Source organism: Bos indicus x Bos taurus, chromosome 11 (assembly GCF_003369695.1).
Source record: "Bos indicus x Bos taurus breed Angus x Brahman F1 hybrid chromosome 11, Bos_hybrid_MaternalHap_v2.0, whole genome shotgun sequence".
Classification (NCBI taxonomy): Eukaryota; Metazoa; Chordata; class Mammalia; order Artiodactyla; family Bovidae; genus Bos; species Bos indicus x Bos taurus.
The window spans coordinates 50011398-50028957 of record NC_040086.1 but is presented as its reverse complement, the minus strand read 5'-3'; the positions used below and the strand labels follow the sequence as shown (position 1 = coordinate 50028957).

The following is a 17560-nucleotide window of genomic DNA, read 5'->3' as shown; positions in this document are numbered from 1 at the left end:
CATATATAGCATCTAGAAGAAAATGGTACCAATGAACCTACTTGCAGGGCAGGAATAGAGAAGCAGATGTAGAGAATGGACTTGTGAACACAGGGAGGGAAGAAAGGGTGGGATGAATTGAGAAAGTAGCATTGACGTACATTTTACTGAATGTAAAACAGATAGCTAGTGGGAAGCTGCTGTATAGCACAGGGAACTCAAATTGTTGCTCTGTGATGATCTAGATGGGGAAGGATGGGATGAGGAGGCGGGTGAGAGGGAGGCTCAAGAAGGAGGAGATATGTATATATATAGTTATGAGTAATTCACATTGTTGTACAGCAGAAACCAACACGACATTGTAAAGCAATTATCCTCCACTTAAAAATATATTTTAAAAAATAAATAACAACCCTCCTGCTATAGAAAGTACTTACAAATTTGTGGCCAGTGTCAGTTCCCTTCAATAATGACAATTTATCCATTTCTTCAGGATCGCTGCTACCTTTGCCTCATGGGGGCTTTGCAGCTGGACCTGGGAGGTGCACCAGCCGGTCCTGCTGGAACTGGGAAAACAGAGACCACCAAAGACCTTGCAAAAGCCCTTGCCATCCAGTGTGTGGTCTTTAACTGCTCTGATGGTTTGGACTACAAGGTACAGTCTTGGCGTATAAACGCTAACATTAAGTGCTTCATTGTGGCTTTCTCTGTTTGCACTGTGACACAGAAAAAGGAGGAGAAAAAGGGGTGATAGCAAACTGGGGAAAACTGGTGGGGCCAGAAGGAGGTCCAACCAGTCCATTCTAAAGGAGATCAGTCCTGGGTGTTCATTGGAAGGACTGATGCTAAAGCTGAAACTCCAATACTTTGGCCACTTCATGCAAAGAGTTGACTCATTGGAAAAGACTCTGATGCTGGGAGGGCTTGGGGGCAGGAGGAGAAGGGGACGACAGAGAATGAGATGGCTGGATGGCATCACCGACTCGATGGACGTGAGTTTGAGTGAACTCTGGGAGTTGGTGATGAACAGGGAGGTCTGGCGTGCTGCAATTCATGGGGTCGCAAAGAGTCGGACACGACTGAGCAACTGAACTGAACTGAGTGGGGCCAGGAATGATTAAAGTGGAATAAATAGAGCAAGGGAGACTAGTCAACACAAGGCAATCTGGGTGGGTCAGGTAGGAATCAAGGCCCGGATTTGTCAAATGGTGGTAAAAATGAGGTATAAAACACAATAGCAGGGAAATCTAGGAACAAGGAATAAGCTTACAGGAAGAGAAGAGTAGGGACTTCCCTAGTGGTCCAGGGACTAAGATTCTGTACTCCCAATGCAAGGGGCCCTGGGTTTGATCCCTGGTCAGAGAACTAGACCCCACATGCTGCAACTAAGATCCACTGTAGCCAAATAAATAAATTAATATTAAAAGAGAGATGAGCAATTCAGAGTTGTGTATTAAAAATGAAATGAGACACGTGTACCCAATGTTCATCGCAGCACTGTTTATAATAGCCAGGACATGGAAGCAACCTAGATACCCATCAGCAGATGAATGGATAAGAAAGCTGTGGTACATATACACAATGGAGTATTACTCAGCCATTAAAAAAAATACATTTGAATCAGTTCTAATGAGATGGATGAAACTGGAACCTATTATACAGAGTGAAGTAAGCCAGGAAGAAAAACACCAATACAGTATACTAACGCATATATATGGAATTTAGAAAGATGGTAACAATAACTCTGTGTATGAGACAGCAAAAGAGACACTGATGTATAGATCCATCTTATGGACTCTGTGGGAGAGGGAGAGGGTGGGGAGATTTGGGAGAATGGCATTGAAACATGTATAATATCATGTATGAAACGAGATGCCAGTCCAGGTTCGATGCACGATACTGGATGCTTGGGGCTGGTGCACTGGGACGACCCAGAGGGAGGGTATGGGGAGGGAGGAGGGAGGAGGGTTCAGGATGGGGAACACAGGTATACCTGTGGCGGATTCATTTAGATATTTGGCAAAACTAATACAATATTGTAAAGTTTAAAAATAAAATAAAATGTAAAAAAAAAAAAAAAGAAATCCATAGGAGGTGAGAATTCAGGGAAAGATTTTTTCATTGAGTAGTTCTCAAACTTTTTGATCACAGGACCTTTTTACACTCTTAAAAATTATTGTGGACACTGCACAGAATCTTCAGAGTGTGGGACATCTGCTAACTTAGGGTGTGGAGTGAGGTGGTTTTCCGAAACACTTTTTACATAAGCCTAGAGGGCTCTAGAGACCATGCATGCCCATATGGTATGTATGAAATAGTCCTGAAGGGACCACTGTCTGGGTGACATTGAGGAAAGTTTGCATTCATATGAGTGTTGGGTCCAAATACTTACCCAAGGACCTGCTACACCAGGAAGAAACCTTTTTGTTGTTAAATATTCAGGCTCTTGGGGGGTCCCCAGCTCTGTCCAGACTGCTCTCCCAACTGTACCCCACCTATAGCCACAGGAAGACTGGAGACAGAATGTTTATCAAAAAATAATACCCACTTTGATGATCTCAGCAAACAATGTCTCAAGAATGGTTAGTCATGCAATTCCCAGCCTGGATTCAGTCTGGCCACAAAAGCTTCTTCTATTCCACACGGCCATTAGTGACCTTGAAATCAATACATAGCCCATGCCAGCCCCAAGAAATGCAAAAACAATAATAGCCACAGCACAGTTGAGAAAAAAAAGAAAAAAAAAATTACTGAGACCTCCAAAGAATTTTTGTTTATATGTATGGGTTATACCTGTTGATATTTTCCATGTTATAAGTTAAAATTGATGCATCTTAAATATTTATCTGTTTTAAAATAACCATAATAAATTATTACATGTTAGCATAAACAGACATTTTGAGAAAAATAACCATTTTTCAAAACAAAAACTTTAGTGAGAAAAGTGACAATATTTTATATATTTTTAAATCTCTTGTTTGGTATAATGGAATATGGCCAGATTCCCTATGGGAGAATATCTGCTTCTGCATCAAATCTTTTGAGATATGTTATTTTGAATGAAGTATTTGAAGAGAAATCTAGCCTTACACAGATATACACACTAAAAGAGAGGAATAGGTTAATAGCTTCTTCAGATAATTGCTGATATTCTTCTTTGAAACTATACCAAAACTTGACAAGTGGCAGTTTCTTAAAGATTATTTGTGATGTGGAAACTGAAACAAAATACTGAGAAAAACAAACTCTGTTCTCTCCTGAGAGAATGAGACTGAAAAGGCAAATAACATTTTAGCATTATAATGAGTCCTTTGACCTCACAGACCCCCTAAAAGAAACTCTGGGACTTGCAGGGGTCCCCAGATGACACTTTAGAAACTGCTGTTTTAGCATCAGTTCAGTTCAGTTCAGTTGCTCAGTCATGTCCGACTCTTTGTGACCCCATGAACCGCAGCACACCAGACCTCCCTGTCCATCACCAACTCCCAGAGTTCACCGGGATCCATGTCCATCGAGTTGATGATGCCATCCAACCATCTCATCCTCTGTCGTGCCCTTCTCCTCCTGCCCCCAATCCCTCCCAGCATCAGGGTCTTTTCCAAAGAGTCAGCTCTTCACATCAGGTGGCCAAAGTATTGGAGTTTCACCTTCAGCATCATTCCTTCCAATGAACACCTAGGACTGATCTCCTTTAGGATGGACTGGTTGGATTTCCTTGCAGTCCAAGGGACTTTCAAGAGTCTTCTCCAACACCACAGTTCAAAAGCACCAATTCTTTGGCACTCAGCTTTCTTTATAGTCCAACTCTCACATCCATACATGACCACTGGAAAAACCATAACCTTAACTAGACGGACCTTTGTTGGCAAAGTAATGTCTCTGCTTTTTAATATGCTGTCTAGGTTGGTCATAACTTTCCTTCCAAGGAGTAAGCGTCTTTTAATTTCATGGCTGCAGTCACCATCTAAAGTGATTTTGGAGCCCCCCCCAAATAAAGTCAGCCACTGTTTCCACTGTTTCCCCATCTATTTGCCATGAAGTGATGGAACCAGATGCCATGATCTTAGTTTTCTGAATGTTGAGCTTTAAGCCAACTTTTTCACTCTCTTCTTTCACTTTCCTCAAGAGGCTCTTTAGCTCCTCTTCACTTTCTGCCATAAGGGTGGTATCATCTGCATATCTGAGGTTATTGATATTTCTCCTGGCCATCTTGATTCCAGCTTGTGCTTCCTCCAGCCCAGTGTTTCTCATGATGTACTCTGCATATAAGTTAAATAAGCAGGGTGACAATATATAGCCTTGATGTACTCCTTTTCCTATTTGGAACCAGTCTGTTGTTCTATGTCCAGTTCTAACTGTTGCTTCCTGACCTACATACAGGTTTCTCAAGAGGCAGGTCAGGTGGTTTGGCATGCCCATAGCATGTTAATATCTAATTTGGAGAGTTGTATATCCCCTGAAGGGTGTGGAGCAGAGATCCTCAACCTTTGGGCCATGGACTGGTACCTCCTGTCAGACCAGCAGTGGCATTAGATTAGAAATTAAGTGTACAATAAATGCAATGTGTTTGAATTGTCCTGAAACCATCTCCCCTCCCCAATATGTGGAAAAATTGTCTTCTACTAAATCCATCTCTTGTGCCAAAAAGATTGGGGACCACTGGTGTAGAGGACCTTCAGAAAAAAGACAAAGCTCATTCCTGGCAACTTCCCAACTTCCCAGTCAAACATGGGGGAGGAGAAAGACTTCTCAGTGTGAAGGAGACATTGTGCCACCTCCACCTCGTCCATCCCAGTAGGGCAGGTGGATGTGGATGCCTCTTCCAGGAGCAGAAACAAGAGAAGGACAAACCAGCTGTCAGTTCCCACACAGAAGTAGCTGACAACAGAAGCAGTTACTGACATTAGACATTAGTCCTTTTGTGGACTTTTATGAGGCATGCATGAAGGGAAAGAGCTTCCAGTGTGCCCCAAATATATTAGCCTTGAGTTCTGAAACTAGGGGAACCTGTATGTCATGCTAAAACAGCCTAGGGAATAAAATTAAGTCCCTTTTAAAAATAGTAAAATTAAGTGATTCTAAGAGAGAGAGCTGGAGGAACCCACCTTTATTGAAAAATGTCTTTTCCCCCTTCTTGGAGTCCTACTTCTTATGCTCACTTCAGCAGGTAGTAACTTCAGGTGGTCAACAGAGATGGTACAGACTGTGTAACATCACTCTGATGGAGACACATTTCATTTTCTTCTTTTTGTCTCCTGTTGCCCATCAGTCCTTGTATACCATCAAAAGCTCTTCCATGAGCAGGTTGTGACTGGATGACCAACATCATTGTGAGCTTTCTGTCCTCTGTCCCTTGGTTGGGGATTTAAGATCCTACAAGCTGCTCAGCCAAAAAAGAATGCCAGCTTGGTCTTTAGTTGTTCCATTGTTCAGTCCATCTATTTCATTTTTGTAATCTAGGCTGTATTATAATTAAGTTCCAAGGATTGTTTCTTATCTCTGGCTCTTTTTTTTTTTTTTTTTTAGAACATCTTGTTTTATACTATAGTAATGTAATTTCCTCTAAAATCTCTCTGAGGATTCCATTTAAATTTTTACATTTTTTGTTTTGTCCCCCAAATCACCTCCATTTTCTTCAGAGTTGCTTATTTTGTTTATTTTTCTTCTCTCTTTCTTGATGTTGATTTTTCTTAAATGTCTGTTAATCTTTACTTTTTAGTTCATAAGCATGGATAGGGGACTGAGTTGATCATTTAGAATAACTTGTTTCACCCCTGCTTTCAATGAAAGAGCTCCTGTGATCTCTGTGAGAATGTAAGATATTTGGCTGGCAGGCTTCCCCATAGAGTGTGTGGGCATGGGCAGCCAGGAAGCCAGAAACCTTTTATAAATACCAAAATAACAAGGATTTTTTTCTACAGTAGTAGAATTCAGTGGGTTTCACTCATGGATGGAGCCGTCTGTCCTTTTGACTCTCAGTTGAGTAATGTGGAGGTCTGAAGTTATCTGTCTTTTCTTTTCTCTACTTTCGTTTTCTCCCAAGCCTAATATCTTCTCCCAGTATCTCCTAATGTCTCCCAAAGACAGATCTCCCCCTTTCTCAACAAAGTAGTCCTTGGGTATTATTCTGGAGGGAAAATTCAGTAATGCCAGCCTCAAGAACCCTGTTTAGTCTACTTGGAATGAGGAAAGAGAAGCACAGAGAAAGGCAGGGCCCACAAACCTGATCACTGCAAGTACTCACCTTTGACTAATTTCCAAGGATTGCCCTGGGACCTTCTCTGCTTTCCTTGCATGTATTGCTGATGGGTTCAGAGTTTCTTGGAGACCTTCCTGAAGGGTAGGTAGTTCTTCCTTCCTTCTGGCTTGGGCTGAATTCTGCCTTTCTCAGCTGAGTAATCAGTATTTATGAACTTTCCATCTTCCAGGATATTTTTTCAAAACTTTCTTTCTGCTGCTGGTTTTCCTTTCCATTATATTTTTATCGGGTAGGCGCAGGTACAAATGCAGACACAGAAATGGAGAGAGTTCTGTCTTTCATACATGGTCATTTCAGAGAAAGGGATGTTATCCCTATGTGCTCAATTGACCACCTTGAAACAAAAAAGCCATTAGCTCTATTTTCAAAGAGATATAGATATGGTATGATGCAATATTTGTACTAATGCTTAACCCCAAATTCAAATCTCTAAAGGAACTTTCCTCTGTAGATAGCCACAGGTATGTATTCACTCTCCTGAACCACTAGGATTCTGCTGTAGAAGAAATTAACCACCATTACATTACCCTGTGTATGGGCTTCCCACGTGGCACTAGTAGTAAAGAAGCTGCCTACCAACGCAGAAGATGTAAGAGATGTGGGTTCAATCCCTGGATCAGGAAGATCCCCTGGAGGAGGATCTTCCACAGCAGTCCACTCCGGTATCCTTGCCTGGAGAATCCCATGGACAGAGGAGCCTGGCGGGCTACGGTCCATGGGGTCTGCACAGAGTCAGACATAACTGAAGCTCAAGTGACTGTGCTTCTGCTCAGTTGTTCCTGCATGTTGCCTGCCATGTGTAGTACCTGGTAAAGATGATGAAAATTTCCATCAGCAAAGTTTTCAAGGTTTTCTTAAGTAATTAAGTGTGTCTATTCTGTGTGTCAGTTTCTTTGAGAACCTGTATTTACATAGATGAATGAGGATTATGAAAAAGTAGGTCAGATTGTCATTTTATCTAAAAATAAAAATAAGTTTCAAATCATTCAGAGAGCGGCAAAAACATATTTCCTCTAAGAAAAAGATGTTAACTTCTGCCATGGCCCAGGAGTCACACAAACCTATTGCTTGTTTGCAGATACCACCTCTTGTCTTTTTAATACCTCAGCTCAGAATTTAACTTTGGCAGGAGTTCAACTCTACAGTACAGAGCTGAGTGGCATTGTTTTGATTTCAGATGATGGGGCGCTTCTTCAGTGGTCTGGCACAGTCAGGAGCCTGGTGCTGCTTTGATGAATTTAATCGGATTGACATAGAAGTTTTGTCTGTCATTGCTCAGCAGCTCATTACCATCAGGAATGCCAAAGCTGCAAAGGTAAGGGGTTGGGCATAGATATCATGTTTCTAGTCTGTAGATATCATGTTTCTTAAGTTTGTAGTATTCTTGCCTAGAACATATCATGGACAGAAGAGCCCGGTGGGCTACAGTCCATGGAGTCACAAAAGAGTCAGACGCAACTTAGCAACTAAAGAACAAGAAGAAGTTCATAACGAACTTACATCATGTTGTATTTTAAGAAGGGCAGTGCTAACTTCAGCCTTTCTAGCCCATGTTTCCAATGTCATTGGTGAATGCAGCAGTGGAACTGAGCTGGGTGAATTAATTGCTCATCCAGGCAACACAATAAACAACTGTATGGCAGACACTGTGCTGGGACCTAGGGATATAGAGTTGGTGAGACTCAGTCTGTGCCCTCATGGAACCCTCTTATTCTTTGCTCCCCCAACACACACACATGCATGCTTGTACTCCCTTGTTCTTCTGTCCTCCGCCTCTTATTTTCCTCTTATTTTTCTTCTTCTTGCCTTTGACATTGATTTCTCTGCTCTGTTTCTCTAACTCTGCCTCTTTTGGGCTCTACTGCCTTCCTCACAGCCCCTAGTCTCAGCCTGTTGCTGGTAAAAAAAAATGAGAGAGGAGTCCTGGGGGACCCAAAGGGGTCTTGACTCTCCAGAAGTCACTGGACTGGAAAAGCCAAGGAGTGTAGGGACAGATGAAGATATTAGGGTGGCTTCAGTATTTAAAATTTGTTTTAGCCCCTTTGAACATGTTCCTGGAGAAGGATTTTGTACCGGGAAGGTGATGGCAGTGAAGGGTAGGACCAAGCCCCCCACCATTCTGTTGTGTTGACCTTGCAAAATTATGGTCATGAGGGCACCAAAGGGCAGGCGGGTATTCAGCTGGTACAAACCAGAACCTTGCGAGTTGTTTGATTTTTTTAATTATTTTATTTTAGTTATTATTTATTCATTTATTTTATTATGACTGGGCCAAGAAGGAGGAAACACCTGGGGCAAGGCAGGGGCAAGGAGGCAGACAGCAGGAAATACTAAGCCCAGAAGAGAGGGAGAGTGAGTAGGACAAAAGCAGGAGGAAAACATTCCCAACAATAGAATTCAGTAGTTTTTGCTTGAATGCACGTCACACAAGTTTTGTACTCGAGAAATAATTATGGGGAAGAATTTACAAATATATGGCAAAGTGTTAACTTATATCTTCTCTTTCTTTTCAACAGCTCTCTAGATTCATGTTTGAAGGGCGAGAAATAAAGTTGGTTATGACTTGTGCAGCCTTCATCACAATGAATCCTGGATATGCAGGCAGAACTGAGTTGCCAGATAATTTGAAAGCCCTATTTAGACCCTTTGCAATGATGGTTCCAAATTATGCCTTGATTGCAGAGGTGAGCTTCACATTATAAAGCAGCAAAACTTTAAACTTGTTTCTTTTATTTAGTATTTGATTTCTATCATGATAGAAAGTTTCCATTATGAATGTACTCTGGCCAAGGTTATACAGTATTGTTTCCTCTTAAGTATGTAGATATGATTGTTACCACTTAGAATGTTGTGTGTGTGTGTGTAACTGCTGTATCCCCAAAGTCCAGTTTGCCATCTGGAATATTGTAAGCCCTGAAAACTGGAATAAATAAATGAACTTAATTAACCATTTCATTGGAATTTATCAGTTTGTCTCTAGGAATTAAAATGTCTAGATTATCCTAAAAAGACTATATTATTCTCACTTCTCTTGCTGCATTATTTTTTTAATTAGAGTCAAGAGGTGTTGAGTAGAAACAATACCAATCACTAATGATGAAAGACAGTGATTTGTTTCTAGTTTTATCAATACAGTAAAAAAGATAGCCATCATTAATAAGCTAATTATGATTGTATTTGTTTCTTCTCTATCTATCTAGGAACCTTTCTGTTTAAACCGGTTTTTTTGTTTGTTTGTTTCTTCATACTAGCTAATAACCAGTGTATTTAAATCTTATATGTATTTTTCTTGACACTTTTTACTGAGGTATAATTTACATATAGTAAAGTGCACAGATCATAAGCGTACAACTGAGTGAATCCTTACATATGTATTCACCTGTGTGATCACCAAGACCAAGATGTAGGATATTTTCAAGACTCTGGAAGGCCCTTCATGCTCAATGCTACAGTTCACAAGGGACAGCACCTCTTTTAGAATGGAGTTTCTCAGAAAGCACATATTACTCCCACTGCTAGTAAATTTCTGACAACAGCTAATTTAAAATTTTCCTCTAAATGAAGTAAAAGTAACTGCCTAAGAATAGACCATGCCAAATCCTATCATTAGAAAAATTACAACTTTTAATAGTATTAATATAATGCCTACAGCGTCTCATGAGTCTTGCAGCACACCTGTGGGTAAGATGGGGTGCTGAGCAGCTAAGACACACATCCCAATGTAATATCCCACACCACTCTTACAGCAGAAAGTGAAAAAGAACTAAAGAGCCTCTTGATGAAGTGAAAAAAGAGTGAAAAAACTGGCTTAAAACTCAACATTAAAAAAACTAAGATCATAGCATCCGGTCCCATCACTTCATGGCAAATAGATAGGGAAATAGTGGAAACAGTGGCTGACTTTATTTTGGGGGGCTCTAGAATCACTGCAGATGGTGACTGCAGCCGTGAAATTAAAAGACACTGGCTCCTTGGAAGAAAAGCAGTGACAAACCTAGACAGCATATTAAAAAGTAGAGACATTACTTTGTCAACAAAGGTCCTTATAGTCAAAGCTATGGTTTTTCCATAGTCATGTACAGATGTGAGAGTCGGACCATAAAGAAGTCTGAGTGCCAAAGAATTGATGTTTCTGAATTGTGCTGGAGAAGAATCTTGAGACTCCCATGGACAGCAAGATCAAACCAGTCAGTCCTAAAGGAAATAAATCCTGAATGTTCATTGGAAGGACTGATGCTGAAGCTCCAATACTTTGGCCACCTGATGTGAAGGACTGACTCATTGGAAAAGACCCTGATGTTGGGAAAGCTTGAAGGCAGGAGGAGAAGGGGACGACAGAGGACCAGATGGTTGGATGGCATCACCGACTCAATGGGCATGAGTTTGAGCAAGCTCCGGGAGATGGTGAAGGACAGGAAAGCCTGGCATGCTTCAGTCCATGGGGTTGCAAAGAATTGGGCACAACTGAGAGACTGGACACAACAACAACCGCTTGGAGAGATCTAATATCTTAACTAGATTTTGAATGCATTGGTATTATGCTACTGTGTTATCAGTATAATATAATCAGGCATTGCATTATATTTTTCCATTCTAGGTAATTCTATATTCTGAAGGATTTGAATCCAGTAAAATATTAGCAAGAAAAATGACCCAGATGTATAAGCTTTGCAGTGAACAGCTCTCTCAGCAGGATCACTATGACTTTGGCATGAGAGCTGTAAAGTCCGTACTGGTCATGGCCGGGTAAGAAACCAAAGTGGGCAAGAGTTGAGTTCCAAACTGTGTCATGCATTACTCATACATTTCATGAGTAATTCACAGATGGCTCTTAAAGCAACATGTTGTTGTTGTTCAGTGGCTAAGTCATGTTCAACTCTTTGCGACCCCATGGACTGCAGCACACCAGTCTTCCCAGTCCTCCGCTGTCTCCTGGAGTTTGCTCAAATTCATGTCCATTGAGTCGCTGATGCTATCTTACCATATCATCCTCTGTTGTCCTCTTCTTTTGCCTTCAGTCTTTCCCAGCAACATGATTAATAAGTGTTAGCTGCCACTGTTATCATTCTTACCTTGACACACCCCCTGCCACAGTGAAAGGGCATCTCTCTTCATCTCACAAGAGTTCTTCCCTGTGAGAACCAACATAGCTGCCATTAAGCTTTGGCTAGCATTTTTTTTCACCTGAATGCATCCAGTATAATGGGTTTCAGCATATTAAAGGCTTAACCACCATGAGCCAGGATATGAAAGTGAAAGTGAAGGTCACTGAGTCATGTCCAACTCTTTGTGACCCCATGGACAGTAGCCTACCAGGCTTCTCTGTCCATGGGATTCTCCAGGCCAGAATACTCGAGTGGGTTGCCATTCCCTTCTCCAGGGAATCTCCCCAACTCAGGGATTGAGCCCAGGTCTCCTGCATTACAGGTAGATTCTTTACTATCTGAGCCAACTGATAAGGCATTCACTTTGTTATGCACATACACAATTAAGTCATCCCCATCAACTGACAAAGCCTAAAGCATTCAGAGAAACTTCAGTTTTATCTTCAGTACAAGCTTATGTCCTTGATCCCCTTCTCTGTCATTACAGTCTGGTCCAATGCTGAGCTTCTTACTAGTTTCTAGTGGCATGCACACATGCTAAGTCGCTTTCAGTCATGTCCAACTCTGTGACCCTACAGACTGTAGCCTGCCAGGGTTAGCCTGCCATGTCCATGGGATTCTCCAGGCAAGAATACTGGAGCGGGTTGCCATTTCTTTCTCCAGTGGATCTTCCCAACCCAGGGATCGAACCCACCTCTCACATCTCCTGCATTGGCAAGCAGATTGTTTACCCCTAGCACCATCTGGAAAGCTAGTAGAGCAAGAGCCTTTTCTCTTAAGGCCTTAGCTTCTCTCTTTATAACCTCTTGACACCCCTACCTCTGGAACCCCCCAACTTGTCCAGAGTCTCTCAGGGAATCTGTCTTTCATCTGCTCCTTCCTATCAGGCAATGACTCTCTGGCTTAGATTCTATTCACATAGGGCCCCTTCTGCCTGCCTCCCATACCCCTGGCTTCTGCACAAATCACCCTGCCTTTCCACCCTCTGTTCATTCCTTCAACCTCTCAGATACAATATTTCTACTCTCTACAGGATTGCCATTGAAGGAAGAAGGATACTGAGAAGTTCAGACATGCTTGTACTCAGAGAACATGACTGCAACCCAGGGGCAAGACAGACAAATGAGCAGTCATGTAGATTAGACTAGTTAGTGTGTGAGGGGAACCATAGTGCTGTGCCCTGGGGTTCCCTGAGGTGGGGGTGGAGGGAACTTTCTAGAAGAGGGAATGATTGAGCTGGGTTTTGAAGGAAAAATGAGACCCAGGAAAAAACCATTCTGGGATAAGAGAAAAGAAAGTGACAGGGATCTGAACCATCATAATGTATTCAGAGAACTATAAATTCAGGTTGAATAAAGTCTGGATTGATAGGAGGTCCTTGAGAAAATGTTCCTATCATTCTCCTCAAGGCAAAGCAGCCTGTGCTTGACTTGTCCATGTGTTGTTTTGGAGATGGATCCTGGGCATGCCAGGGAAAATGGTCTCATCCTTCCAGTAGGAATCGGCAGTGGGGTGCCCTCCACAGCTTTCTGCAAGCAGAATCCCCAGCCCAGAGATTTAGAAAATCATGTTCAACATTATGTATTTACAACGTCATCTGAATTATTCCTTTAAATTTAGGTCTTTAAAAAGAGAGAACCCAGACCTCAGTGAAGATGTGGTGTTGATAAGAGCTTTGCGGGACTCTAACTTGCCAAAATTCCTAACAGATGACGCTATTCTATTCAGGTAAATGTCTAGGTGTTATAGAGAAAGCATAACTACTATGTAGAGGTAAAGGATAGTTTATCTTCAAACATGTCAGTCTCTAGTAAGGTATTATCTTTTCTAGAGATATTTATTGCAATTTTAAAATGCTAGTTTAAAAAAAAAATACTAAAGTTTTAGCATCAATCCAATCATTTATTTTTTTTCAACTTATTGACCCTCAAGCTGCCTGCTATGCAAATTAGCATTTGGTTACAAATTCCTGACCTAAGAGAAGTTCCAGACTCAAAAGAAGTAGATCGGGGTCTCAACACAAATGTGATTGCTTTTATCTATTTCTACTTTCATTACTGAGTTTTATGTTTATTCAAGTCATATATGTATGTGGTTTTAAAAATGAAATGCTGTTTTAAGTTACTCTCAGGGAAGACAATAGTTTCCTGCCCTTTACAACTCCCGCTTCCTAAAGACAATAACTTTTTAATTCATCTATTCATCCTTTCATTTTCCTATTTCTGTCCATATCTTTTGGTACCACATTTGTGTCATTTCATGACTTTTCAGTTTTAGATGTTATTAAGTTACTAACAGAGAGACGAAGATATGGACACACTTCTCTGCCCACCAACCCCTCCTCTCTGGGTAGTCATGTGACAATATAACCAGAGCTAAATATACAGGATTTCCGTAATTTATTTTAGAGATATAAATATTACCCAAAGCTGAGCTGTCTTTCCCTTGTTATTAAAGTACCTTGCTTCTTATTTTTCCTGCATTTATTATTTATCTTAATTTTTGTTTTTTATGCCTTCACCAACTTTTCTATACCTCTATCACTAATTCATTTCAAAATTCTGCCAGAGTATAAATCTCCTAAAAACAAAAACGACCTTCAGTCATACACATCTGTCATCCTGGGATGTCTATTTATGACCTGACTGGGGATACTCTTTGTCTTTGTCCACCATCAGATCCCCTGATTGCCGGAATATGTGTCTTTGCACTTTTGGCAGAACACAGTGATGAAAATTCCTATATATTAATGATCGCTCACTTATGATATTGCTATAAGTGAGATTCTAGGAAGTACATTCCTGAGATCATGGGGTATGAACATTTTCAATTTAGATAGATCCTATCAGTACATCCTCCAAAGGCATTTTATATTTATAGATACAGATTTATGAAAATATGCATTTCCTTTTATATGTTTTAGAGAAAAATACCAAAATAGTAGCCTATTTTATATACATTATTCTGTTAGTACCACTGAGCATCATTTCTTCTGTTTATTAGTCATTTATATTTATTATTCTTAGAGCATTATTCTATTGTACTCTTTTACTTAGCAATTTGTGAGAAATCATGAACTTTATCTGGTAAAACATTGGAAATATTTCTCTAAGTATATAATTCACTCTAAGTTACGTTTCAAGCCTCTTACCTCACAGAAGTTTGATTTTTCCTTGTGTGTTTTTATTTTTTCACTTTATCAACTTTTTTAAAGTTATAGAATTTTTATCTTTTTGAGATAGACTTTCTTAACATAATACTATAAATTCACCTCTTATATTTTCTTCTTGTATTTTTCCCTTGCTCTTTTTTATTGAAGTATAATTGATTTACAATATTGTATTAATTTCAGGTGTATAGCATAGTGATTGAATATTTCATAGATTATACTTCATTTGAAGTTATTATAAAATATTGGCTATACTCTGTGTGCTGAAAAATATATTCTTTAGCTTCTTTATTTTATACATAGTAGCTTGTACTTCTTCACCCACTACCCCTATCTTGCCCCTGCCACTTCCTCTCACCACTGGTAACCACTAGTTTGTTCTCTGTATCTGTGAGTCTATTTCTTTTGCTATATTTACTAGGTTGTTTTATTTTTTTAGATTCCACATATAAGTAATAACAGATTATTTGTCTTTCTCTGTCTGACTTATTTCACTAAGCATAATACCCTCCAGGTCCACCCATATTTTTTCAAATGGCAAAATTTCATTTTTTATGGCTGGATAATATTCCAACATACATTCCATACATACAAAATCTCCTTTATCCATCTATCTGTTGGTTGACTCTTTGGTTGCTTCCATACCTTGGTTATTGTAATAATTCTTGATAATGTGACTATAAATATTAGGCTGCATATATCTTTTCAAATTAGTGTTTTCCTTTTCTTCAAATATATATCCAAGAGTGGAATTACTGGATAATATGGTAGTTATATTTTTAGTTTTTAAGGACCCTCCATACTGTCTTCCATAGCAGCTGCACCAGTTTACATTCCCACCAAAAGTTTACAGGGTTCCCTTTCCTCCATATCCTCACCAACATTTGTTATTTGTGGTCTTTTCATTGATAGCCCTTCTGACAGGTGTGAGGTGGTATCTCATTGTGGCTTAGAGTTTCATTCTCTGAGAATTAGTGATGTTGATCATCTTTTCATGAAGCTGTTGGTCATCTGTATTTCTTTGGAAAAATGTCTGTTCAGGTCTAATGCCCATTTTTTAATTGGGTTTGTTTGTTTTTGATATTGAGTTGTATGAGCTATTTATTTATATATTTTGAGTATTAACCCCTCATAATTTGCAAATATTCTCTCATTCAGTAAGTTATCCTTTCATTTTGTCAGTGGTTTCCTTTGCTGTGAAAAACTTTTAAATTTAAGTAGGTCCCATTTGTTTAATTTTGCTTTAGTTTCCTTTGCATTGGGAGACCAATTCCAAAAAAATGTTGCTACAATTTGTGTCAAAGAATATTCTGCCTATGTTTTCTTCTCAGATTTTAATGGTTTCTAGTCTCACATTTATGTCTTTAATCCATTTTTAGTTTACTTTTATATGATGTGAGAAAATGTTCTAATTTTATTGTTTTACATGCAACTGCCCAGTTTTCCCTGCAACTGCCCAGTTTTCCCTGCACCGCTTATTGAAGAGACTATCTTTTCTCCCTTATATATTCTTGCCTCCTTTGTCTTAGATTAACTGACCATAAGTGCATGGGTTTATTTTTGAGTTCTCTATTCTGTTTCACTGATTTATGAGTTTGTTTTTGGGCCAGTACCATACTGTTTTGATTACTATCATTTTTTAGCATAGTTGGAAGTCAAGGAGGGTGATAAGTCCAGCTTTTTTCTTCTTTATCAAGATTATTTTTGGCTATTTGGAGTCTTTTAGATTTCCATACAAATTTTAAAACTACTTGTTCTATTTCTGTGAAAAATTGCCATTAGTGTTCTGAGAGAGATTGCACTGAATCTATAGGGTAGATGATCATTTTGACAATATTGATTCTTCCAGTTCATGAACACAGTGTATCTTTCCATCTGTTTGTGTCTTCTTCAGTTTCTTTCCTCTGTTTCTTAGAGTTTTCTGAGTATAGGTCTTTTACCTTTGTAGGCAAGTTTGTCCCTAGATATTTTATGCTTTTTCATGTGACTGTAAATGAGACTGTTTTCATAATTCTATTTCTATAGAATTTCTATAGAATCCATATTCTATTTCTGATAGGTTGTTGTTAGTGTATAGAAATGCAACATGTTTCTGTATGTTAATTTTGTATCCTGCAACCTTACCAAATTCGTTGATGAGTTCTAGTAGATTTTTTTGTGATGTCTTTAGGATTTTCTATGTATAATATGATGTCATCTGCAAAAAGTGACAGTTTTACTTCTTCCTTTCTAATCTGGATTCTCTTTATTTCTTTTTCATATCTGATTGCTGTGACAAGGATGTCCAATACTATGTAGAATAAAAGTGACAGGAGTGGGCATACTTATCTTGGTCTGATTTTAAAGGGAAAGTTTTCAGCTTTTTGTCACTGGGTATAATGTTAGCTTTGGGTTTGTCATAAGTGGCATTCATTATGCTGAATTCTATTCCTTCTATGTAACATTTCTTGAGAGTTTCTATCATGAATGGATTTTGTATTTTGTTAATTTCTTTTTCTGTGACTGTTGAGATGATCATGTGATTTTTATTTTTCCTTTTGTGAATGTGGTGTATCATATTGATTGAATTGCAAATATTGAACCATTCTTGCACCCCTGGAATAAATTCAACTTGATCTTTGGTGTATCATTGTTGAGAATTTTTGCACGTATAGTATCAGAGATATTGACCTGTAATTTTCTCTTTGGCTAGAGCCAGAGTCAGATGTGAGCCATGGCTTGTCCTGTTCTCAGTGGTCAACGCTGCCCTCTTGGAGCAGGGGCAGGTCCCAAGATACTGGAGCAGAAGCCCTGAGGGTTGGGTCTGAGCTGGTTCTCTTCCAAGTGTGTGATCTACCTCTCCCAGCATCGGTACCTTTACTCTAGAGGAGCAGTGATGGAGAAAGAGGGGCCAGACTGGGTACCAAGTGCAGGCTTGGGCAAGCACTGGGGTAGTCCCAGCACATCAGAGCTCCAGAACACTCCCAACCCACTGCCTCCAAGAGCTCCAGTAATAGCCATTCTCGCCCTACTCAGATTCAGTGCTGGATCCAAGCCTGCTCCTTCCCC

At 39.7% G+C, this 17560-nt stretch overlaps 1 protein-coding gene across 1 annotated transcript in view; it reads left to right on the top strand.

Annotated features, from left to right (window-relative positions):
• Positions 1–17560, top strand: part of DNAH6 (dynein axonemal heavy chain 6) — a 283738-nt gene that overhangs the window by 107305 nt on the left and 158873 nt on the right. Inside the window, exons 29-33 of the mRNA XM_027555566.1 lie at positions 473–634; positions 7416–7553; positions 8755–8922; positions 10836–10984; positions 12964–13071. Coding sequence (XP_027411367.1) covers positions 473–634; positions 7416–7553; positions 8755–8922; positions 10836–10984; positions 12964–13071 — 725 coding nt within the window. The remainder of the gene's footprint in view (positions 1–472; positions 635–7415; positions 7554–8754; positions 8923–10835; positions 10985–12963; positions 13072–17560) is intronic.